The 23,367-nt window shown below is 38.2% G+C and overlaps 6 protein-coding genes across 13 annotated transcripts; 4 read left to right on the top strand and 2 right to left on the bottom strand.

Moving 5' to 3' along the window:
* Nucleotides 1-373: 373 nt before the first annotated feature.
* On the bottom strand, nucleotides 374-1,544 carry LOC137574040 (phosducin-like protein). Its single transcript, XM_068286148.1, has 2 exons — nucleotides 1,336-1,544; nucleotides 374-1,272 (listed from the first exon to the last, which is right to left on the bottom strand). Exons 1-2 carry the CDS (start codon nucleotides 1,460-1,462, stop codon nucleotides 560-562), a joined length of 840 nt encoding a protein of 279 aa, XP_068142249.1. The 5' UTR covers nucleotides 1,463-1,544; the 3' UTR covers nucleotides 374-559.
* Nucleotides 1,545-1,644: 100 nt separating this feature from the next.
* Nucleotides 1,645-3,763, top strand: eIF3l (eukaryotic translation initiation factor 3 subunit l). Its single transcript, XM_068285959.1, has 4 exons — nucleotides 1,645-1,809; nucleotides 1,922-2,400; nucleotides 2,466-3,438; nucleotides 3,506-3,763. The coding sequence occupies exons 1-4, from the start codon at nucleotides 1,777-1,779 to the stop codon at nucleotides 3,638-3,640; spliced, it is 1,620 nt and encodes a 539-aa protein (XP_068142060.1). The 5' UTR covers nucleotides 1,645-1,776; the 3' UTR covers nucleotides 3,641-3,763.
* A 288-nt stretch (nucleotides 3,764-4,051) lies between these two features.
* Nucleotides 4,052-7,802, bottom strand: RAF2 (RING-associated factor 2). Of its 4 annotated transcripts, none has more exons than XM_068285885.1 (6): nucleotides 7,707-7,802; nucleotides 7,115-7,472; nucleotides 5,174-7,048; nucleotides 4,895-5,089; nucleotides 4,383-4,836; nucleotides 4,052-4,314 (listed from the first exon to the last, which is right to left on the bottom strand). In XM_068285885.1, the coding sequence occupies exons 2-6, from the start codon at nucleotides 7,468-7,470 to the stop codon at nucleotides 4,273-4,275; spliced, it is 2,922 nt and encodes a 973-aa protein (XP_068141986.1). In that variant the 5' UTR covers nucleotides 7,471-7,472; nucleotides 7,707-7,802; the 3' UTR covers nucleotides 4,052-4,272. The 4 variants fall into 4 exon arrangements, with proteins under 4 accessions (XP_068141986.1, XP_068141978.1, XP_068142002.1 ...); XM_068285877.1 differs by having other exon boundaries at nucleotides 7,115-7,477; nucleotides 7,707-7,798; XM_068285901.1 differs by having other exon boundaries at nucleotides 4,383-4,745; nucleotides 4,821-4,836; nucleotides 7,115-7,770.
* A 64-nt stretch (nucleotides 7,803-7,866) lies between these two features.
* On the top strand, nucleotides 7,867-11,462 carry LOC137573965 (1-acyl-sn-glycerol-3-phosphate acyltransferase gamma-like). The gene is made up of 5 exons (XM_068286074.1): nucleotides 7,867-8,005; nucleotides 9,455-9,642; nucleotides 9,892-10,427; nucleotides 10,489-10,846; nucleotides 10,909-11,462. The coding sequence occupies exons 2-5, from the start codon at nucleotides 9,462-9,464 to the stop codon at nucleotides 11,019-11,021; spliced, it is 1,188 nt and encodes a 395-aa protein (XP_068142175.1). The 5' UTR covers nucleotides 7,867-8,005; nucleotides 9,455-9,461; the 3' UTR covers nucleotides 11,022-11,462.
* Nucleotides 11,463-12,203: 741 nt separating this feature from the next.
* Agpat4 (1-Acylglycerol-3-phosphate O-acyltransferase 4) lies at nucleotides 12,204-14,639 on the top strand. Of its 5 annotated transcripts, none has more exons than XM_068286046.1 (3): nucleotides 12,204-12,349; nucleotides 13,297-13,468; nucleotides 13,534-14,639. In XM_068286046.1, exons 2-3 carry the CDS (start codon nucleotides 13,303-13,305, stop codon nucleotides 14,514-14,516), a joined length of 1,149 nt encoding a protein of 382 aa, XP_068142147.1. In that variant the 5' UTR covers nucleotides 12,204-12,349; nucleotides 13,297-13,302; the 3' UTR covers nucleotides 14,517-14,639. The 5 variants fall into 5 exon arrangements, with proteins under 5 accessions (XP_068142147.1, XP_068142130.1, XP_068142156.1 ...); XM_068286029.1 differs by lacking the exon at nucleotides 12,204-12,349 and adding an exon at nucleotides 12,529-12,659; XM_068286055.1 differs by lacking the exon at nucleotides 12,204-12,349 and adding an exon at nucleotides 12,783-12,807.
* Nucleotides 14,640-14,916: 277 nt separating this feature from the next.
* Nucleotides 14,917-22,385, top strand: roq (roquin). Its single transcript, XM_068286286.1, is given in 5 exon segments — nucleotides 14,917-15,222; nucleotides 16,166-16,328; nucleotides 16,419-18,561; nucleotides 18,563-18,702; nucleotides 18,909-22,385. Coding segments are annotated over 4 exon segments (2,736 nt in total). The 5' UTR covers nucleotides 14,917-15,222; nucleotide 16,166; the 3' UTR covers nucleotides 19,200-22,385.
* The last annotated feature ends 982 nt before the right edge of the window (nucleotides 22,386-23,367 follow it).

Consider the following 23,367-nt stretch of genomic DNA (forward strand, 5'->3'; position numbering starts at 1 on the left):
TACTAAAAATGGCTGAGTTATAGCTAAATTTGTGTACTTGTAATTACTTTCCAGTTCTAAAATACAGCAAGTGTCAAAAAAAATCATAAAATCCATGATATCTCAGCTCTCCGCATGACCATCGAGATTTCTTTTCCACCCATAAGGTTTGGTGTTATCATCCTGATCCTTTGATATTTGCCATCTTTTGTCAAATAAAAAAGTCTTTATCTTAGATTGCCGAAGGTTTTACCGGTACTTAAATCAATGATTGTAACAAAGAGTCACGAGGACTGCAATTTGACTAAAGGACATCCTGTTCATCTTTGAAATGTTTAAGTTGTTGAATGCTTTTTATTTTCATACGGTTATGATATTGAAGCGCCATAATGCATTCATAGCCAAGTAACTTTATTACTTTTGGATTAATTATAGCTATATAAAAGGTTATATTTTCAACTTATTCTACGGTTAAGTACTTAACTCAGAATACACACAGACACACACATACAGAACACATATTTGGTCATATTTGAGAAGGTGGCTTGACCTTTCGGAGATCACACACAACCAGAACCAATTAACTATACAAGGCCCTATCCACTAAGATTCCATGTTCGATGAGAAAGCTTTCCACATCGGAGGCAAAGAAATCATCACTAAGATCATCAGTTAAACGCACAAAATTGCCAATAACAGCCTGTGCTTTGTAAACCAAGAGAGCGGGTAAGCCCTTGGTACGAAAATCGCGACTCATTCCAGCAACAGAACTGCAAATTTTTGCAAACTTTATGGAAGGATAATCCTGGGCCAAACTGTCCAGGCATTTGTTGAGAGTTGAGCAAGCGGAGAGGCCCCTTTCGAAAATGTGGATAATGATTGTGGTGTGTTTATTCTCTTGCTCGATGGATGCTAGAAACTCCTCATGGCTGGTCAACTGTTGCACTTTGCCAAACTGTTGATTGTGTCCTGTTTGACGCAGCATTTCGGCCATGCGTTGCTTCTGGTACTGTTGAAGGAAGTCCTCACTCATCAGTTCAGCGAATTCGGCATCGAGTTCCTCCTGACGCTTGCGCTCTTCATCCTCGGCTGCTGTAGCTGTGGTCATGCTAAGCTTCTTGGCCAGAGCAAGGCGTTGTCGTTCTGTTTCATCGCGACGCTCGGTTTCTAGTTGCTTGAAACGTTGCCAATCCTTGACAACCCCTTTGGGCCCCGTATTGGTGGAACCCTGTTGTCGGCTGGTAAAGCCACCCGCAGGAGTCGCATCGGGGTCGGTATTGATGGTCAGGCCTCCTGCAAACACAAAAACAGGTCAATGAAGTGTACAAAACTTGGTACCATTATAGCCCAGCTTGCCCTTGCTACTACTGGAACGGCCTCCCTTCTCGTCAGCATCATCGCCTTCGGCATTATCTTCGCCCTCACTGCTGCTGCAATAATATTCCAGCTTTTCGCCCAACAATTTATCCTCCAAAGTAGCCATTTTATTAATTATTTATAATTTAATTAGTTTGTTTAGAGTCGATAAGCCGAATCAGTGATGCGTCTATCGAAAACCGATGGATTTTGCTATCGTTATCGAAACACAGTTTCAAACTTTTTCGCCGTGACTCTGTGAAATGAAGCGAATTCAGGTTTCACGATTTTTGTTTTTTTGCCTGCCATTCGCATGTATACGTATCCTTTCTTTTCGCCACCAAAAGACAATTTGTTGGCGTGCTGTCAGTTTTTAGGGAATTGATTATATTTTTTAGATCTTGTGTGTAAACGAATTACAAATTAAATTGTTTATTTAAAATGTACGGCGGTGACGAGTTTTCGAATAATGGGGTAAGGCCAGATAAGTTCCAAATCAGTCGAAGCTAAATTGCCGACGACAACTGTTGAAACATAACCAAACTTTTATTGAATGTTGTGTTTTTTTTTTACCTCCTTGTTGTAGGACTTTTACGATGACTACGCCCACACAGGGGATCCGCAATTGGATTTGGAATACGAGCGAAGTTACTATACCAGCCGCATGCCGGACAACGTCAAGTACTTTCTCATGAACTTCTGTCAGGCTATTAAGGATGGTAATCTGTATGATATACAGAATATGTATGAGAACACCTTCCCCCAGATAAGTGACCATCATTTCGATAAGACAGCCTGGCCAGAGGAGCAAGAAGTGGCCAGCATTGTTGACAATGAGAAAGTGTTTTTGATCTTATACAAGGAGCTGTATTTCCGTCATATACACGCCCGCATACCCGGTGGACCCAAGCTTGATCAGCGTATCAATTCGTTTTTCAATTATTGCGATTTCTTCAATCTAATCATTTCGGCCCAGAACCCGGTGATGTTGGAACTACCCGACATTTGGCTGTGGGAACTTGTTGATGAATTTGTTTATCAATTTCAAAATTTTGCCCAATATCGGTAAGAAATTGTCGTCATATTGATTATTATTATTATTGTCTTACAACGAGTTTTTTTTTTTTTAGTGCTCGTCTAACAGACAAATCGCAGGACGAGATCCAACAATTGTGTGTTAATCATAGTAATGTATGGAGCATTCTGTGCATACTAAATGTTTTGCACTCCTTGGTTGATATATCCAATATCAAGAAACAATTGGAGGTCATTTCACAAGGTGTAGATCCTCAAACCGTTGCCGGTGATTTTGGCAAATTGTCTTTCTACAAAATGTTGGGCTATTTCTCCCTGGTCGGCCTGCTGCGTGTGCATTCATTGCTGGGTGACTACTATCAGGCCATTAAGGTCCTGGAACCGATTGAGATCCATAAGAAATCGGCATATTCCCATATACCAGCTTGTCAGATATCCACCTCATATTATGTGGGCTTTGCCTACATGATGATGCGTCGCTATGCGGATGCTATACGTACATTTTCGGACATTTTGCTATACGTACAGCGTACGAAACAACTTTATAGCACTCGTTCATATCAGAACGACCAGATCAATAAGCAGGCGGAGCAAATGTATCATCTGTTGGCCATTTGTTTGGTTTTGCATCCTCAATGCATTGATGAATCCATTCAGCAAGTTCTGAGGGAAAAGAACTACCATGATGCCATGTTTAAGATGCAATGTGGCGATTTGGATGTGTTTAAATCGTTCTTTATCTTTGCTTGCCCACGTTTCGTTAGTCCCTGCCCACCGGCGGCCGATGCACCGATGGAAGATTATGTCAAGGACCCCATGGAACATCAGCTATTGGTCTTTATGGATGAAGTGAGACAGCAAAAGGATTTACCCACAACAAGGTCATACCTGAAGTTATACACCACCTTGCCATTGGCAAAATTGGCTTCCTTTATTGATCCTAATGCCAGTGAAGATGATGTGTCCAAGCTATTGATTCGTCTGCTATGTTTCAAGCACAAAATGCGTAACCTCGTGTGGAGCAAGGGTCCAAGTGGACTGGAAGGATCTTTCAAATCCGGTTCGGAGGTAAGTGGTTAACATTTTGTTAATGCATAAACGGTATGTGATATTCACCTATTTTACCACGTTGCAGCTTGATTTCTATATTGACGATGATATGATCCATATAGCAGATACAAAGGTTTCTCACCGCTATGGCGACTTCTTTGTACGAAAAATTTTGAAATTCAACGACCTCAATCGGAAGTTAAAGGGCGTCAATATTTAAATTTTGTTCATTGTAAACCACAATAATGATAGATAATAGAGTTTATAATTCTCCGAACTGGACCGAGTATTCCATAATAAAGAAGTTCTGCATTAAAAACTGGCAGAAAAAGGTCCCCCGAAATTCGAAAAGTATTATTTAATTTTTTACAACTATTGCTTTTAGCATCCCAAATATCTAAGGAATAAAAAATCAGTCAAAAATCTTACAGAAACAAACTCCTCCTGAAAGGTACCCATTAAAACCGAGTCAGCCTATTTTACGAATTTCAATCAATTTCAATTTTCAAACCTAAATCGAGCACATTCATTTTAAAAAATTAAGACAATTTTTTATTGGAAATCTATGTTTATATAGACAAGAAGATAGTTCTCTGATCTCTCAATTTGGCATTAAATCGCATTACGGGTATAGATTAAATATAATTTTTATTGTTTCTTTATGCGCTTTAAATGAATACACAAAAAAAATTATTTTTGCATTGCAAGTTTCGGAAATAATATTAAGTCTTGGAAAAATCGAAAGCACGCACGAGTCTGAAGTCAAGGTTATGATGAGATACTACAGATATAGATTATAATTATAGACGAATTCATGCTGAAGTGCTAAATCCGAGATGAATAGTTGTCCATTTATTTACCACAATGTTCCCAGTGAGAATCCCAAGCACGAAGCTGCAAAACAGAAGAGGATAGCAATAAGAATTTTTGTTCACTCTCTTTCTAGACCGCGTTTTAGTTACCTGACAATCACGACTGCAATACCATTGATTCTGACAGCTGGCGCACATGAAATTGGCCTCGTATCGTTCACAGTGCTGACATCGACGATCCGCATCGTTGTTGGCCCCCCCTCCACCGTTCATTGAAGGACGACTGTCTTTATGTTTCTTTTCAGATCTACCCACATCTCTCTCGTGGTCACGTTCCTGATCTCGCTTTATCTCATCTGAGAGATATGTGGAATGTTGGAGTGTGCCGCCTCGTTTGGAGTTAGAATGACCTCCTTCTCGACTATAAAGCATGGGACTGCTATTGTACAGAGGTTTAAGTGTTCCTGCAGTTTCCCGATCAAAATGATTGTCAAAGGAGTTTCGGTGATCGCGCTGATGATGATGTTGGATTGGAAAGGAACTAGCTCTATTATCAGCCGCTACGAGATTCGGCGTTGAATTACCTACCATGAGGTGTTGATATCTACAAAAGGAAATGTATCAAGAGATCTGTATCAGAGCATTATTAAGATTTAGCATACTTTCTCTGCTGCTGTGCTTGTAGTATTTGTTTTGAGCGCTTGCTCAAGGATAAGGAAGGCATTTCCTCAATGTTATCCTCCGTCAAGTTTGATTCATGCATCTCTCGTCGTCCAGCTGGCATAGAGTTACGCCTACGATAAGCCTCATCGAATTGTGCTATTCCTGACAGAGGCTCCTTTAAGTTTAGTGCACTGCTTGGAGAGCGATTAGACGACCATTAATATACAGTCTAGATCCTAAACCTTTTATTTGAATTATCGGTTACACGTTACACTCACCCTCTTAGCAATCTTAAATCGTTCTGACTGCTTTCCAATTGATTGATGCAACGCTCCAGAGCCGATGGTCCTCCATGTTTTGGGGTAATTGGAGCATTTTGCTCTTCTAGTAGCATTGAATGCATTTCATACAGCTCGGGGGTGCTGCAATTTTTATTCACTAACATTGGCAATATATCCTTAATGATCAAAACACGCTCCTTACGCTCCAAGCGAGAGCGCAATTCCTCTTTGACACAACGCAAATGTATAAGACGATTGGTTTCCTCCTCCTTTTGCACAATTAACTTGTCCAGCGTCTTTATATCGGCATCAATGCGTTTTCGTTCATCCATAAACGATTGCAATTCGGGTGTAAGGGAATTCAATTTGTCGTTGATTATCGTATCTAGTTCAGAGTAAAGTTCTTTGATGCGATAATGGAAATTGGCATCGCTGTTTGTGAGATCAGGATAGGACTTCTGCTGACGTGGCGTATTTCCTGCTTGTGGCGCTAAGGATGTAGCAGCAACTGGTGGGAGGGAAGTGCTTGATGGTGGAAGTGGAGATATAACTGATTGGGATAGCGATTGGGATTGGGATTGTGTTTGTGCTTGGGAGGGACCGGGCAATTGCGTTTGAGGAGCAGTTTGATTTGTTGTCTGATTGATAGTTTGAGTGTAAACCGTTTCCGATCGGCGGGGCTTCTGTGGTGGCTGTGGGGCAGCAAATGTGGGGAATGAAGCCAATGGAGTGATTGCATTTATGGGCGGAGGCGTCTCCAGACTGTCACTGACTGCGGACTGTGGTTCTACCACCTTGTTGAGAACAACCTTTTCTTTGACTATGGTCGGATAGTTAATCTCCATGGGTTCTACCTGGCCGGAGGGTAGAGGTGGGGTTGGTGTGCTTAAGCTATAGGACATGCAAGCCAAATCTATCACTGATTGTTGCTGCACTGCTGGCTGTTGTTCTTGTGGGGCCAAAGTAAAGGCAGGACCCAGTTTGAAAATTGGCTCATCTGTAATCATTTTCGGCATAGACCCTGAATTCTCAATTTGTTGGTGTTGGTGTCCATGTTGTTGTTGTAGTTCTGCATGTTGTGGTTGTTGTTGTTGGTCCTGCTGTGGAAGCTGGTCAAGTGATGATTTTGGTTGCGACTGTTCTATCGGTTCTGACTTGGCAAATTCAATTGTATCATCATCGGAGTCGACTTGCACAGATTTAATACGCTTTTCGCCAAGCGAAGGTGGCGTAAATGATCCGCGCCGTTTTAAGCTTCTTTCTAATACTGGAGCTTCCACTGCGACCTCTTTATTGGTCAGACTATTGTCAGCTTCAGTCTGCGCCAGTTGCTGGGTCACTTGTATACCAACTGTCAAATCATATGGATTGGGCATGGCCTGTAAATTACGTGGAGTTTGTGGATGGGGAATCAGATTGGGCGCACTTGATAAGCCTGTAGGAGCAGCCATATTTGCCTTAAGTGTCAAGAACTCATCCAATATGGATCCATTTTCCTTTGCTACAACTTGCACTGGGTCAGGAGCCTTGTCGTCTTCATTTAGCTTAATCTTTCGACTGGGCGGAGCATAAGGTAGTCCTAAATCAAATTTTACAGGAATCACAGCACTTCGTTTGACTGCTTCCAGCTTTTCTGGTGATTCCTCATTCTCTGTGTCATCCAGACAAATTAGCTCTGGCGACTGACTGACACTGCGACTAGCTGGACTACGACTACGGCTACGGCTGGGCGAGCTAGCATGACGATCCACGGGACGTTCCGCCATGGAATGCCGTCTAGGATCTGAACGATATAAAAGGGATTGATATCGTGTTACGGTATACTTTAAGGATCGCATATAGCCGTCAGGAAATCGGCGTAAGCGTCGGAGCCTGAAAACGAAGATTATTGATCAGATTATTTGAAAGCTAAGGCAAATTCCTATGATTGACACTTACCATAATAAACTTCGACGTTTAAAATAGAAACTTGACCGTCTGCTTCGTTTTAATTGCTTAATTTGAAGTTGAGTTTGCAAAGGATTTGAGGGCGGCTTTAGTGGTCGGGGACCTGGTCCAGGTCCGGTCTCAACCTTGGCCTTTATCGGCGGTATCTTTTCATCCTCGTCTTTCTGAAGCTGTTTTGGCTCCAAAGTCAAGTTCTTAATAGAACCAGTGGAGCTAGTTCTTTTTGGGGTATTCTCTGGTCTTGGTTTGTTGCTTACAGCGGCATCCATCAGATCATCCTCCTCTGGGCTATATTCATCGCTGCTCAGATTTGAATCAGTCGAGTCATATATCTCCACATTGGCCATAACTAGACTTAACAAAAGCGACAATTAATTACCATTTAACTGGGCTCGTTTCAATTTTTTTATTTTCACGTTTACAAAAAAAAAGCGTCTCGTCTTGTCTGATTTTCGTCTGCCGGCTTGGCCAAAACTTCAAAACCTCAATTGACACTATTTACTAACAGGAATTGGCACTGGCAATCGCTCGACCGGTTTGTAAGATTTTTGTTCTTAATTATTGCTTATTGTTTAATCCTTACTTTTCCTACTAATCGAGGAATTCCAATTCTTAGAAAATTTGCGTTTTTTTCGCAAAAAAGGAGGCAAAAGAGACAGTGACTGTGTGACCAGATGATTAAAAGTATAAATATTTCTTATTGTTGGCAGGCCGTTAAACCAAATGCATACGTAAAAATACCAAAATACTCCAATCACCGAGTTAGCAGCTCTAATCTATGTTAATACCAAATTAAAATACCGAAAAAATCAGGCAGCAAATAAACAACAAATTAAACCATTAATACAAAATCGCACAAAACAATTGCCACAAAAACAAACGGTAAATAGTGAAGAGGCCATGAATAAATGTAATAAGTGAAAGGCAACATTTCTTAAGGTGTACAAGCAGTTAAGGAAATACTTGACTTAAATCTCATGATTGTTACGACAGCTCCAGCAACCGATGCTGGAAACAGAAAAAAAAATCAAAAATCTGAGCTAACTTGCAGGCAGTGTTGGGAGCATTAAACTGTCACTATTGATAATAAATATAAGAATTACATTTCTGTTATTGCGGTTCGTCCCAGATAGTGGTTTGCAAGTAACCCCGCCAATGTTCTGCAGATCGCAAATCGACTGCCCAAAACTTGAATACTTGCAAAACGACACTTGAGTGTTAAGTGCAACATTCGCTTTGTATACCGATTGGATCCTGTCATAGTAAATTTAAGAGTCTTGATTTAGTCCACATTAGACATTTTAATCTAATCCAAACACGTCATACCCATACCAATACATCTATGGTACGAGATGAGCGCGTGACCGTGATGAACTTTCGTGCTAACAACAAAGACATTTGGAATACCACGAAAAGGAAAACTTTTTCGAATTTGAAAATTCATTTTCGAAAAATACTAGTTCGAAATTGTTTCCGTTTCCGGATCTATGCAACCGTTAACGATTTGAAATAAACAAAACAAAAAGAAAAAAGAAAAAACAGAATCAGCAATTTTATTGAATAATCGAAAGTTCAATCTTTATTCGAAATGAAATAATAATAGAAACAAATTAAAGTTGCGTTAACAGCAACGATTACTTTGTTTTGGCTAAAAGCCTGATATAAATCGATTTTCGCGTAAAAACTTAAACTCACAACGAACCTTGTCGATCTTTGTTCTTTAAAAAGAATTGAGTATTGATCACGATCATTTGCATCTCTAGCGGCGAGGCAATATTATCGCGCGACTATATCTACATATACATATAAATTAAGTATGTATATATACGCATAGCTAGACATACATATATATGTTGTATTTATAATGACTCGCTTTTATACGGACTTTGTCCACTTTTGGAGTGACAGTGCAATTATTGTTAGAGCTATTTCTATGGGAAAGTCGGCAAATCGACAAATCATACTCATCTAAATTGATAAGGTGACCAAATGTGATTAGATTCCGTTGGCTTAGTTTCTTTTTTTGTTTTATAGGTTTTAATATATATCTCTTTGTTGAAATTATATCTCACCCGGTGTTTAGTTCAGTTGACCAAATCGTATTGGTTAGGGCAGGTGTCAGCGATTGCGGAATAAAACTAAGGTTGACCGTCGAATGGTTTTACGATTAAGTAGTGCCAGAAGGGAGGGGATCGCCCATAAACCATTTCGTTTTATGGGCTCAGCCATATGATTACGTTTGCATTTTACTTCAAAGTTACAAGCTGAACAGTTTTACAATTACGTAAATCAATTGTTAAATGAAAAGGTCGTGATCTCTATTCGTTCCAGATCTAAAATGGTGTCACTGGAGAAGCTGAAACAATTGAGACTGATCCATCTATGCATTGCCATAACATTCTTCACATCGGGAGTATGCATTAATCTGGTCCAATTATTATTGCACATTACAGTAAAGCCTATAAATGAACGACTCTTCCGTAAATTGATGTACTATTTGTGTTACTCCCTCTACAGTCGTAAGTATTAATCCATAATCGGTCCTGTTGCAGATCCTCGATTATGTAACGCCAACAAAATTTCCATACATACGTGTATATTTATTCTTAATCACGTCGACCGTGAAGTGCCTTTGCCTTGATTTTTTACCAAATTTACATTGTTTTTTCCCCCTCTTTATTATTTTACGGCTAATCTGCTTTCGTTTCGTTTATCGCGCCAATTGAGGTTTAGTTGTCATCTTTTAATCGCGTTTTTCTTCGTTGCAGAAATTGTGTTTGTAGCCGATTGGTGGGCAGGATGTCGCATGCGTGTTTATATGGATGAGGAGGATCGGCGCACTTATGCCGGAAATGAACATGTTTTACTTCTAATGAATCATAAATATGAAATTGATTGGTTAACGGGCTGGATGATTTGCGACAAATTGGGTGTCCTGGGCAATTGCAAGGCCTATGCCAAGAAGCCCATCCGCTATGTTCCAATCATTGGCTGGGGCTGGTGGCTGGCTGAGTTTGTCTTCCTCAATCGTAACTTTGACAAGGATAAGGAAATTATTGCAAAGCAATTGAAGGTGGTCTATTCGTATCCGGATCCCACGTGGCTGCTATTGAATGCCGAAGGAACACGTTTCACCCAATCGAAACACGAGGCATCTGTGAAATTCGCAGAAGAGCGTGGAATGACACCGCTCAAGCATCATTTAATTCCCCGATCCAAGGGTTTTACTGCCAGTTTGGCCACACTGAGAGGGATTTGTCCTGTAATCTATGATATTAATCTGGCCTTTAAGCCAACAGAAAAGGTATGGATTGCAACTCTCTTCTCTTTTCGTTCAGTTCATATAATTTGTATTTATTGTACAGACTCCGTCCACCATGTTGTCCCTGTTGAATGGCAAGGGTGTGGAGCCTTATATGCTAATGAGACGCATTCCTCTTGAGCAAGTACCGGAAGATGAGACCGAGGCAGCCGCCTGGTTGCAGAAACTGTTTGTGGAAAAGGATCGCATAATCGATAGCTTTTTGGAAACGGGCAGTTTCTTTGAGAAATCAGGAGTTAAGGAAACACCCTCTGAACTTCTTAAGCCACGTCTCAGTTCGTTGATCAATTTCGCTTGTTGGGTATTTGTCTCGTTGTCGAGCATCTTCTATTATCTGATCACTTCGTTATTGGCAGCCAATTGGACGGCATTTATCACAGCCTCCTCAGTGTTAGGACTATGTGAGTTTGCATTTAGAATTATATTTCAGAATAGAGAATTTTAACTTTGTAATCCTTTTCAGTTTATTGGCTAATGGGTCAGGCCATCAACAAGACGCAGATCAGTAAGGGATCGAGTTATGGCGCCACTTCAAAATCATTTGCATCCACCTCCTCTCCAGCAAGCACAAAATAATTGCGAACAAGTCCTTCAGTTGATATTTTTCTCACAACTTTAGTCAATATATGGAGCCTAAGCTAATACCAACTCAATTATATAAAAAACAAAAACGGAAACACACACAACAAACAAAACCAAAATGGAACAAAAACCCAAATACTACGCCTTGGAAAAAGTTCTCTCAAAAACTAAATATAATACAAATTCAATGAAAATTCCTCTTCGACTGTATGTGGAATGTTTATTGTAGCGTTTGACGATAACCCAAAATTGTTCAGTTTGTGAGTGTTTGAAACAAGACAGTTTTGAGTAAGAGCCATCAAATTTATTGTATGTATGTATGTAGTAGTACTCGTAGTAAAAGCCTACACATATATGTAAGTAAACGTGTTTAATGATTGTATTTGGCAGAAACAAAAACGATTTGCAACAATTAAAATTACAAGCAAAAACCAACCATATAATATATTTTTTATTATGTTCCATGATGAATTTAATAACGAATTCCATGAGATTCAAAAATCAACTACAAATGTAATAAGAAAATTCAATTAAAGCAGGCTAAATCAGTTATTAGATGAAGAATCATTATGTTTCCAAAGTTATGACTCTGCATCTGCCTTGCAACTAAAAAATTGTCTAAGGGCACATTCCGAAATTTGAGAATTTTTGTGCTTCAAGTTCTCCTCTAATTCACAGCCTTGAAAAGCACATTGTCCTTGTTGAAATTGAATAGTAATAATATCTTATTGAAGAGGGTAAAGAGAGTGTAGATTTTGAACATAATTTCTGTTCTAAAAAGCCCACAAATTTTATAATTATCTGTAATAAAAATACGGCATCTGGCAACGCAAATCCACTTGGCTATCAGTACTAAATTTAAATTCTACGGCCCTCATTTATGGCGCCAAAAGCTAGATTTAGCTTTTATTTTAATAATCTAAATTGTTTACGAAAACTACGTAATAAATTCTTTAGTCAAATTTTTACATTTAAGATTATGTTGGAGCCAAGAAATCCAAATAAACATCAAGTTATATGCTTCTATTTCAATTTTAACATAGAAGCGAGTAGGAACTTTAAGCCTTTGCAACCTAAACAATCAGCAAAGACAATTAAAAAAACTAAGCAATGCTTTTGAGACTATCAAATAATTAAACAAATAAAGCAAACCCGTTTTTAGTTTTAGACGAACAGTTAAACCTGACAGTCAGTGAAAAATAAACGTAACGGAGGAAACTTTTAGCGAAATTGTTTAAAATTGAAAACAATTTTGGGTACATCAGCAAAAAGTGTTTTAAAAGACTTTTAGTAAAACAAATAAAATACATGGACAAATATACGTACGTATTTTTTGATAAGATAAGCAGAAACTTTGCTGTCTTTAATGAAACTGAAGTTTTGATACCCTTCAGTCGAATCAGATCATCGCTTCACATGAATTTTACTCAGCAACCCTTTTGTGAAACTTCATTTTTGTCTTTCCCTTTTTCCATTATTCCATGTACCGTTTGGAGAGATTTGTTTAAGCTCCTCTTAGAATCAGAACAATTTCAGGTTAGACGTCTCTTCACACGTTTTAAGATGACACCGATTAGCAATTCGCATTATCTGCTAAAAATTATAAGCGTGCCCGCATCGCTGATAAGACAGGTGACGTTCGAAAGAAAAATTCCTCTCAGTGTTTAGAGGAATTGATAATTGTCTAGCATAGGGCTGAAAGAACTTGTACGATTCGAAAGTGAAACAAGATAAGCTGCAAAGTTTCCCTTCATGATCAAAGTTCTACCCACTTTTAATAGTAAAGTATATTCCTACTCATTCACTAATAGATAAGGGGTGATTAATTTTGTTAATTTATAAGTTTCAATGTCTTTAATCATTAGCGATTCTTATCAGAAGAACAAAAACAAAAATTACTTCACTATGTCCCCATGTCGTTCGTTCAGTTGGTTTTTGTTTTATTTCATTCAGTTGACCAGAGCCGCCTTTGGGGCAAGTTGAGCGATTTCATATAGAGCTTTTTTTTGTTCTTTTGTTTTCTATGTACAACGCTTGAGGAGGAAGCGAAGAGCAGAGAGGTAGAGAGTGGACAGATCATAAACAAGAACATTGTACGGGTTGCCATGTATTTGCGGCCGTCATAAAGTTTTCATATCAACTTTGGCTCTAGCCATAATTTCGTTAATTACTAAATCTAAAAGGGTTTCCGTTCACGATTACGTAAAATTATTTCGATCCCAACCTTGGTGCAACATTTTAAATTCAATATATTGTAATTTATTTTTAGAACGAAATGGTGAGACTATTGGGACTAAGGCGTCTGTCGATCGCCATCACATTCTTCACATGCGGCTTCTTTGTGAATATAGCGCAGCTATTGCTAACCATCTTGGTGAAGCCGATAGATAAGAAGCTTTTCCGTACTCTGATGTATTATCCATGTTATTCCTTCTATTCTTGTAAGTGTCAATTCAAAAACATTGCCCTCATTTCCATCCTTGAATGACGTTCTGTGGTTTTGCAGTGCTCGTTTTTGTGGCGGAATGGTATGCCGGTTGTAAAATGCGGGTATTCATCGATCCTGAAGACGAAAAGAAATTCTATGGCAAGGAACATGGCCTGCTGATAATGAACCATACATACGAAATTGATTGGCTTACCGCTTGGATGGTAACCGAAAAATTTGGTGTTTTGGGAAATACCAAAGCTTATGCCAAGAAAGCGATACGATATGCCCCCATCTTGGGTTGGGCCTGGTGGCTGGCTGAATTCGTCTTCCTTAATCGCGACTTTGAAAAGGATAAGCAGATAATTGCTCATCAATTGAAAGTTCTGTATTCATATCCTGATCCCGTGTGGATTCTTCTAAATGCCGAGGGAACTCGTTTTACCGAATCCAAGCATAAGCTTTCAGTGAAATTCGCCGAGGAACATGGCATGACAGTATTGAAGCATCATTTGATCCCACGTTCCAAAGGCTTCACGACTAGCTTGCCAACCTTAAGAGGTATTTGTCCCGTGATCTATGATTTAAATTTGGCCTTTAAGCGGGATGAAAAAACTCCGGCTTCCATGTTGTCCCTATTAAATGGAGATGCTGTGGAGCCCTATATGTATCTCAGGCGTATACCCTTGGACCAAGTGCCAGAAGACGAGACAAAAGCTGCTGCCTGGTTGCAGCAACTATATGTGGAAAAGGATCGTCTGATTGACAGTTTCCATGAGACTGGCAGTTTCTTTAAGACATCCGGATTCAAGGAGGTACCCGGCAAAATCTATAAGCCACGATTGAGTTCAGCCATCAATTATCTTACATGGGCTAGTTTCTCGATTCTTTGTATTTTGTATTATTTAATTTCCTCACTGCTGGCGGGCAATTTGATTGCCTTCACCGTGGCCTTCTCTACTCTTGGCCTATTCTATTGGCTCATGGAAACGGCAGTGAATGTGTCCCGCATCAGCAAAGGTTCCACCTACGGTACTGGTGCCTCGCCCAAAACAAAATGATTTCCTGACAAGCCGTCGGGTCAGAGTGCATATTATCTACGCAATAGGCAAAAATGACTTATAAAACAATCTAATATGTATAGATGAAATTGTATAAATTAAATGAAATACTAAATAATGAAATTCTGCTTTGTAATGATTCATTTTATTTTTCATTAAAATGCTTATTGTCTGACAGCTGTTGATACACATATTTTCCAGTATTTAATTTTATTAGTATTGTAAAGTGTTGGTTAACGGAATTGCCACAGATGGCTATCAGTGCTGTAAAAAATTGAATTGTATGAAAATAATGGCCCTGGTTACCAGTATTCTTCAGTGCTGACTAATGTCGAATAGCAGCTGAGCAGTATGTGGTGAGTACTTTCTTCAGTATGGAGAATAATTGCTTAGTGTGTGGAGTATTTTTCAGTGTGGGGAGTACTAATTTAGAGTGGCGAGTTTTTGTTCAATTTTGTTTTTGTTTTTGAGCTAACGGAAAATTAAGTATACGTATACAGGACCTTCGATGACAAACGCTGCAAATACACACTAATAAATAAACCCACTAACTCGGACTTTACAGAAACCAAAAACACCAAGCAACTAAAAAATTATGCACATACTTGCATGAAATATGTAAAGTACAAGAATTGAAGAATACACAACGACAAAAAAAGAAGAGAAAACTACAAAATCAAAGAGCAATAATATGTGCATTTTGAAGGTGAGTGCGGGGCAGCGGGCAATACAGCAGGAAATAAAAATCTTGGATAAAACCAACAAAAGAGAAAAAAAGTGACGTGCAGTGAAAAGTGAAACGTAACAAGAAAAAAACTATTTTATGTGGCTCCCCCCCGTCACTTCTCTCTCAATCTCTCTCGCTCTTTTGCGCTATCATTCTGTCCTCGTCTCTTTCTCTCTTTTCTCGGTCCCCTGTCGGTCGTAGGCTCAAGGACTGACTGTTTGTATATATGTACACATGTAGATGTGTACAAGTGGGGAGTATTAGAGTCGACCATAGGAGGCTGCATAAAATGGGCGACGGGTGGTGGAGCGCGGTGGTCTCCTCCTCCATATAAAATGCAACAAAAACGAAAAAAGAGGAGAAAAATATTTTGTCTTTGTTCGCTGGGGCAAAAGAAAGCGAAGCCAGCGGAGGCAGAGACGCAGAGAAGCTGATGACGTTGAAATCGAGTTACGTTACGAGTTGGCCTATAAGGCTATACTTATATATGTGTATACATGTACGTACATATGTACATACATATATGTGTGTGTGAGCGACAGCTGACGTTGGGGTAAATTGTAAGCAGATTGATGCAGTGGGGAAGAGAGCGGTGACTGGGGAGGAAAGAAAAAGCCATATACCATTTTAATCAGATCAGATCAGAAGAGGAATATACGACAAAAACCTTAAACAAATCCATAAGTGTGTGTATATATCCATTGGAAATTTGATCGTTCTATAAGATACATATGTACATACATATATCATATGTTGTGCGGGGGGCTACATTCCACTAACTTCAGTTACTCTTTCCATTTCAAAGCAATTATATATACATACCTACATATCTATACATGTTCATACATATGTTTATTGATTCAACTTGTTGGTTTCATATTCTATGTATTTTTCTTTATTTCTGATTTCTGTTGCTGGGCAGCATGCCGATTCAGGCTCCCTCATGGACAGATTTTCTAAACTGTCCCATTTGCTGTAAGGAGTTTGCGGCCAGTCAGCGGTCGCCAATTAGCTTGGGATGCGGTCACACCGTGTGCAAGCTTTGCCTGACCTCGCTGTACAATCGGCAATGTCCCTTCGATCAGGTGAGATACCGAATCCATTCAAATGCAAATCCTTTGCTAATCCAAAAAAATCTTTGTGTGTGTGTGTGTGCTCATTTAATTTGCTTATAGACCTATATTGTCACCGACATCGACAATTTGCCAATCAACAATGCTCTGCTCCAGCTGGTGGCCAAGGGTGGATTGGCTACCAAAGAGTCATACTCTTTGGACTTGGATCAATCTCCACCACCTCCACCAAGTGTACAGAAGTTAGATGCGGAACAACTGAAGTGCTATAAATTGGGTAAAAAATGCATTGAGGATTTGGCATTGCATTTGAAGTCGTTCCTCAATCTAAATGTAAACAATCTGCTAACCAGACCCATGCAGAGGAAATTGGTCACTCTGGTCAATTGTCAGCTGATGGAGGATGAGGGACGAGTGCGAGCATTGAGAGCAGCTCGTTCTCTCGGAGAACGCACTGTAACGGAACTGATACTGCAGCACCAGAATCCGCAGCAATTGAGTTCAAATCTCTGGGCAGCGGTGCGAACGCGTGGATGTCAGTTCCTAGGCCCGGCCATGCAGGAAGAGGTCTTGAAGCTGGTTCTCCTTGCTTTGGAAGAGGGTTCGGCTCTATCGCGCAAAGTTTTGGTCATGTTTGTGGTGCAGCGCCTGGAGCCGCATTTTCCACAGGCCTCAAAAACCAGCATTGGCCATGTGGTGCAGTTGCTTTATCGCGCCAGCTGCTTTAAAGTATCCAAACGGGAAGCCGATTCTTCCTTAATGCAATTGAAAGAGGAATTTCGTTCCTATGATGCTCTGCGTCGGGAGCACGATGCCCAGATTGTTCAAATAGCCACCGAGGCTGGTCTACGGATCGCCCCAGAGCAATGGTCTTCCCTTTTGTACGGTGATATTAATCATAAAAGTCACATGCAGAGCATTATTGACAAACTACAGACGCCCTCATCCTTTTCGCAATCAGTCCAGGAACTGGTTATTGCTCTGCAGCGGACTAGCGATCCAGCCAAGCTGGCCAATCTTCATCAGCATTTGCTTAACTTGGCAAACATTGATCCCTTAGTTGAAGTGGCCGGATGGGAGGATGTGGCTCAGGCCTTGGATGCTGTGCGTCAGGCGGTAATGGGTTTGGTTAACTTCCTCCAACATCATGGCATAAGGAAACCTCAGGAAGGATCCAATGGTGGAGGAGGAGCTGCTAATATAAGTAATCCCAAATATAAAATTAGTTTGTGCCGAGATTTGAACGTTCGACGTGTGTGTCCACGTGGAGCTAGCTGCACTTTTGCCCATTCCCAGGAGGAAGTGGAGCGCTATAGGGCTCGGCATAGGGGTAAATCCTTGAAATCATTGCCACCTGGCCCTCTGCCACCAATAGCTATGAACAAAAAATCACCATTGGGACACGAAGGCGCGGATGGGCCAAATCCATCTGGCCTCGGTATGAACTTGTCGCCAATGCATTACATGCCATCACCTAGAGGCTATCCACCACTGGATGGACCACTGGCATCACCAGCAGCACAACCACCCATGATGCCACTTGGTCATACATTAGGGCGTCAGCTCAATGGTGGCATAATGGTAACCAGAGGCAATTATGAATCACGTTTTCCTCCAGCGTATGGACCACCAACCACTAGAAATCCTCCACCCTTGAGGGAATATCCAAATCCCTCTCAAAACCGAACTAACCCACCGAATTACAATATGCCTCCGCCTCCTCCGCCGTTGCCAACGGATCTATATCATCACCCTACGACTGCTAACTACTACAACAGCAACAACAACAATAACAATCATAAGGAGCTAGCAGGATTACATCCCTGGAATCATGAAGCCTATCAGCAGCAGCCGTCCACAAAGACTTCATCGAATCCTAGCCGCACATTGTCCATTGATACCTCATTTTATGAAAAGAAACCACCGTCACATTTAGATGATACCGGTGCCGATATTGGTGATGTCTTGCCGCTTCCACCTCCAAATCTTTATACCACCTCGAGGCAACATAACAACAATAACAACAGCAATAACAATAGCCACAATAGCAGCAATCACAACAACAATACTTCATCTCTATTATTCTGGAATAATCCAAATAAAGAAACCGCCAATTTTGTACGCTCCGACTCCATATTGGATGATGATGCCACCACATTTGATGTGCCCACTGGTTCCTCTTCCATACATAGCCTCTACGGACCCATTTGTCCCAAAAAGCTCAACAGTCAACAGCAACACCACAAATACCAACTGGAACAATTGGTTACTACTAGATCAGCAGGATCAGCACCAGCACCATCAACAAATTAAGAGCAACCTCAAAACTAACGATCTAGGCTATAACTTCCAAGTAGATGGCAATGAGAATATCAACGCAATTAAGGTAGGCATATTTCGGTGATATTTTTAGTAAGTTGTTTTTTTTATCCCACAACTTGTAGCTTGAAAACTGTATGCTAAACCAGATGTAAAGTAAGGCAAATAAATAGGGGATGGTCTAGGAATGGAGATCCTTCTAGTTGCTCTTTAAATACTTATGTGTAATTTGTTGACTTGTTGTAATTGCCATTTTATCTTTTGCATATATAGAACTCAGGGCCCGGTGATAATATGTTTATGTGGGACAACGATGTGAATGTAAATGTGAATGCCAGCAACTCATCATCCTCGTCAGCAACAATAGCCTGGAGCAATTGCGATACCATGTCCAACCACAACGAAAGACTGAAGCAGCAGCAGCAGCAATTATTGGTTCGTAAACCTCAGCTGATGTCGGAGGATAGCTTCGAAGGGGGCATCGATAACTGTATGATGCAGCAGCTGGAAAAGAATCTGGTTGATATTGTCGATCCAGATGATAGCGGCATCAAGGTGGACTAGAATGCATTATAGTTTCTCATCCATCGAACTCAGCCAGAGGATATATAGACGGGCTCATGCATATATATATACGTATATATATATATATATACATGAGAGAGACAGCAAGGGAGAGGCAAACAAAAAAAATTTCGAACGCAATCAGTTCAAACTTTGTAGAATTTGAACCAAACAGACAAAAAGAGAAAGAAGCAAATGCAAAAAAAGAAAAAAGGAATGTAGTTATTGCTGTTCCGTTATTGGATCAGTGCCAAAAAAAAAAAACAAAAATCACAAAAAAAAATTAATTAAAAAAAAAAAAAAATGTAACAAAAAATTGGGTTGGGAACTATATAGAATCTATATTATATAATTGTCTATTAGTTGATTGTTCAAATTTAACACTAAGTCTTCGGCCATGCCGATTGAAGTCTGTTTAAAACTTGTTACAAGCAAAGATCCAAGTAGGAACTAGATTTATGTGTGTGTGCATAGAAAAAATATATATATATTTATATATATATACTTGATGTCAAACAAAATCTATAATCAGAATCCGAAGTCGAGGCCGGATAGAGGTACCCAGATTTAAATTCTAGTTGTATATATATATACATACATGTGTATTAGCTAATTTTCAAGCCAACAAAAAAAGAAAAAGTAAAAACCAAAACAAAAAGAATTGAATGTATTGAATCGTAAAGAGTTACCGAAACCGAACTGAATCGAATTGTACCGAACCCAAAAGAGTAATAAGAGCAAGACTAAAGTTTTATTTATCGGACAGGCAAAAGTTGATCATTTTTGTGAAAGTGAGAAAAAAAAAAAGAAAACACAAGACTTGCTAATAGATTTTGTTTCGATTCATGAAGAACATATAAGACGCTCTTCTAAGCTACAATTGTACATACATACATACATACATATATTGAAAAAGGGGACTAGCTAATAAATCGAACACGTATCGATTACTTTTATCTCCATTTGACGAAATGAATTTTGTTATCATTTTATTCAAAAATATCAATTTATAATTTAATCTTTTTCTATAGTTGCTTACATAGTTTTTTTTAACTCATTCAAAAACAAATGCTATTTTTTTATCTTTGTATATGTATATAAAAAACACCAAACACACACACACACTCACACACACAGACACACACACACACACACATGATCGATCATTTATATTGTATGTGGATAAATGTTTATATTTCTTAAAGAAATTTTAATAGCGCTATTGTGCGATGTTGTTGTTAACTATTGTACTATATGTATATATATATATACATATGTGTGTATGTATATGTATATATATGCATATGTGGATATATATATCTATTATTAAATTTATTGAAAATAAATTAAAACAAATCAAGTCCCTTTCCCTATGAGTAAATATCTACGAAGGAAAGTTTTAGAATTGTCAAATTTGTGTCAGGGCTTTGAGAAATTTACACATACCTAAAAAAAAAAAAAAAAAAAAAAAAAAACAACATGAAAAACTAACTAATCTATACAATATATATATATATTTCTGTACATATATATATATATATATGTATATATGTATACCTATGTGTATATATATATATATAACCATATGCAGTGTATGCGTATACAAATATATATATATATATATATTTAGTGTGCGCGCTCTATTATTATTAATATTATATATTAATGTCACAGTTGAGCTGATTTTAATTTTGCTTCAGGAAAAACTATATCTATATACATACATATATATATATATATATATATATATATAGTATATCTGTTTATTCTTTAGAAGAAACAAAAAAGAAATGAACTAAAACTAAAACTTTAGCTAAAAAGTAGTAAAAGAAGACGATGAAGAAGCATAAATGTGAAAAACTAATGAGATTTGTAAAATGTATTTGTAATATCTGTGAACCTCGATCTGAACACACACTCCTCCCGTAATCCCCTCCTCATTTCCCACCCGCCCAGAACCCTACCTAATGAGAAAGAGCGAGAGAGAGAGAGAAACAAACACACATTGAAAGTGAGAGAGAGGGAGCGAGATGGCTTCATGCATGTCTTGAACCTCGTGTACTTAAGTCCCAAATCTGGTTTATTTTGAGTAGTTTACTCTCAACTTTCTGCAATTTTTTCTTCTTATTTTTTTTTTTTTTTTTGTTTAATGATATGTTTAAACCCAATGGGTTCATAATTTAGCTAAAAATGAAATGTTCTTCTAAAAACCTACGAGTTTTTTTTATATATACTTTATGAAATCGGGGACATCCAATTGAAACAGATTGCTTTACTGCATTTCTGAGTGTTGTTTCAATGAAATTCCCTTTGATATGAACTATACATACATATATACATTAATATTATTATTATTATGATTATTATTATTATTAGAAATTAGTTTCAAGTTCTGTTTGCAAATTTTTTATTTATTTTATTTGTATCCAATAAATTTTCAACATGCGAAAACGAATGAAACATTGTTCATTTTTGTTATTATCTTTAAGTCGTCTTTTTTTTATTTATACACTTTGTATTTGTACACTCTCTGAACATATCAAAGCCAAGAACCACCAGTTAAATAACCAAACTAACTAACATTCACCACCAAATAAAAGCTAACCTATAGTTAACTAAACTAACTAATACTAGTTATGGACAATCCACATATATTGTATGAAAATTGTATCTAATGATGATGATGATGATGATGATGAACCGATAACTATAGAAATCTTAAACGTATATTTGATAGGAAAACAAAAGCTTCTGTTCCTCAGCAAAATAAACAAAAGGAAAACTAGGGTTAGTGATAACAAGTTTTTGAATTAAATGTCTAACAATTAGATAAAAATAAAAATACGAAAAAAAAAAAAAATGTATTAACAAACCATTTTGCAGTAGCTAAAAACAAAGTGAAACTAAGAAAAGAAAATTCAACCAAACAAATAATATTATGTCGATGACCTGCCAGCGCTTTGTGAAACCCCACGTAAAATCTATATATGTACATCTTACCATATGTAACCCTCCCAAATAGACATCCAGAGACCGATCCTCAAAAAGAGAAAACCAGCACCTACCTTAATTAAAATATAAAAAAGAAAGAAAGACAACAAGAACTCTTCCAACGCATCAAATGCGTTCTGGCGAGGACAATACTGAGAATCCAAAAACAAACTGAACGACAAAAATAACCAAAAATTCGAAATTCCAATACTCCCTCTCAAAACAAAAGGACAAAAAGAAACGTTTTCGCGGCGCTCAAAATATATTTCACATAATGTTATTTCTGCAACTTGTGTGTGTAATTTATAAGTTTGACGATTCTTAAATTGTGATGATGTGAAATTTACAGTTAACATAAAAGAAAAAAAAACAAAAACAAAAAAACAACTATTTCCAGTTTAATGGGAAACGAAACAAATGTCTTTATATTTAAAAAAACGAAAAATGCAAAAAAAAGAAACAAGGAAAGGAAGAAATGAAAGGATAACTATACTGAACACTAAAAAAACAAAAAAAAACTATATACGAGTATGAGATACAACAAAGAAAGAAGACGAAGAGAAACCTATGTATTTTGACATTCCCCAAAACCGCAAACCCCGCCCACTCCACTCCACTCCACTCCCCTTCAGCCCCTCAAACACCTAACGATCGCTGCAGATCGCAGAATCTATTCTATTGAATTCTGAACCACTCGTACTCTAGGGGTTTTTTTTCCTCCAACCTTCAAAGTTTGTAAATGTATAAAAATGTGTTAGAAACTAACTATAAAAAAAAAAAAAAAAAAAAAAACAAAAACCAAAAAATAAATCAATATACAGTGCAAGTTCAATTCTTTGTGTGTGTGTATGAGAATAAATCCAATAAAACGATATTTAATCGAACAACTATTATTTGAAACTATTTAGATGGGAGAAATCACAAGGACAACGATTGCAAGGGGGAGGGGAGAATACTTTTCCATACCTCTTTTAAACTTGTGAAACTTTGATGTCTCCAAGAATCCGGAATCTGAATCTTTCTAAAAACCCAATGAAGTTTCAATTATTTTCAAAGTTATTGACGAGAAAGTCTCTTGAAACTCGATTAGAAATTAAATCTCAAGTTATTTCTATATGCTTTAGACATTTGTCTATGGCATAAACCAGCTGCAATATGAAATTTAGATTTATTTAGT

Source organism: Drosophila tropicalis, unplaced genomic scaffold (assembly GCF_018151085.1).
Source record: "Drosophila tropicalis isolate 14030-0801.00 unplaced genomic scaffold, ASM1815108v1 contig_1109, whole genome shotgun sequence".
Classification (NCBI taxonomy): Eukaryota; Metazoa; Arthropoda; class Insecta; order Diptera; family Drosophilidae; genus Drosophila; species Drosophila tropicalis.

What these genes read in the sequence shown, in the direction of transcription:
- LOC137574040 (XM_068286148.1), bottom strand. Translation starts at nt 1,462, where the DNA reads ATGGCTACTTTGGAGGATAAATTGTTGGGCGAAAAGCTGGAATATTAT. An exon ending in CCGTTCCAGTAGTAGCAAGG is followed by an intron (nt 1,273 to 1,335) that starts GCAAGCTGGGCT and finishes TTGTGTTTGCAG; the next exon opens with GAGGCCTGACCATCAATACC.
- eIF3l (XM_068285959.1), top strand. Translation starts at nt 1,777, where the DNA reads ATGTACGGCGGTGACGAGTTTTCGAATAATGGG. An exon ending in ACGAGTTTTCGAATAATGGG is followed by an intron (nt 1,810 to 1,921) that starts GTAAGGCCAGAT and finishes TCCTTGTTGTAG; the next exon opens with GACTTTTACGATGACTACGC. An exon ending in CAAAATTTTGCCCAATATCG is followed by an intron (nt 2,401 to 2,465) that starts GTAAGAAATTGT and finishes TTTTTTTTTTAG; the next exon opens with TGCTCGTCTAACAGACAAAT.
- RAF2 (XM_068285885.1), bottom strand. Translation starts at nt 7,470, where the DNA reads ATGGCCAATGTGGAGATATATGACTCGACTGATTCAAATCTGAGCAGC. An exon ending in AAACGTCGAAGTTTATTATG is followed by an intron (nt 7,049 to 7,114) that starts GTAAGTGTCAAT and finishes CTTCGTTTTCAG; the next exon opens with GCTCCGACGCTTACGCCGAT. An exon ending in CAAGCACAGCAGCAGAGAAA is followed by an intron (nt 4,837 to 4,894) that starts GTATGCTAAATC and finishes TTCCTTTTGTAG; the next exon opens with ATATCAACACCTCATGGTAG.
- LOC137573965 (XM_068286074.1), top strand. Translation starts at nt 9,462, where the DNA reads ATGGTGTCACTGGAGAAGCTGAAACAATTGAGACTGATCCATCTATGC. An exon ending in GTGTTACTCCCTCTACAGTC is followed by an intron (nt 9,643 to 9,891) that starts GTAAGTATTAAT and finishes TCTTCGTTGCAG; the next exon opens with AAATTGTGTTTGTAGCCGAT. An exon ending in CTCCTCAGTGTTAGGACTAT is followed by an intron (nt 10,847 to 10,908) that starts GTGAGTTTGCAT and finishes AATCCTTTTCAG; the next exon opens with TTTATTGGCTAATGGGTCAG.
- Agpat4 (XM_068286029.1), top strand. Translation starts at nt 12,591, where the DNA reads ATGACACCGATTAGCAATTCGCATTATCTGCTAAAAATTATAAGCGTG. An exon ending in CCGCATCGCTGATAAGACAG is followed by an intron (nt 12,660 to 13,296) that starts GTGACGTTCGAA and finishes ATTTATTTTTAG; the next exon opens with AACGAAATGGTGAGACTATT. An exon ending in ATGTTATTCCTTCTATTCTT is followed by an intron (nt 13,469 to 13,533) that starts GTAAGTGTCAAT and finishes GTGGTTTTGCAG; the next exon opens with TGCTCGTTTTTGTGGCGGAA.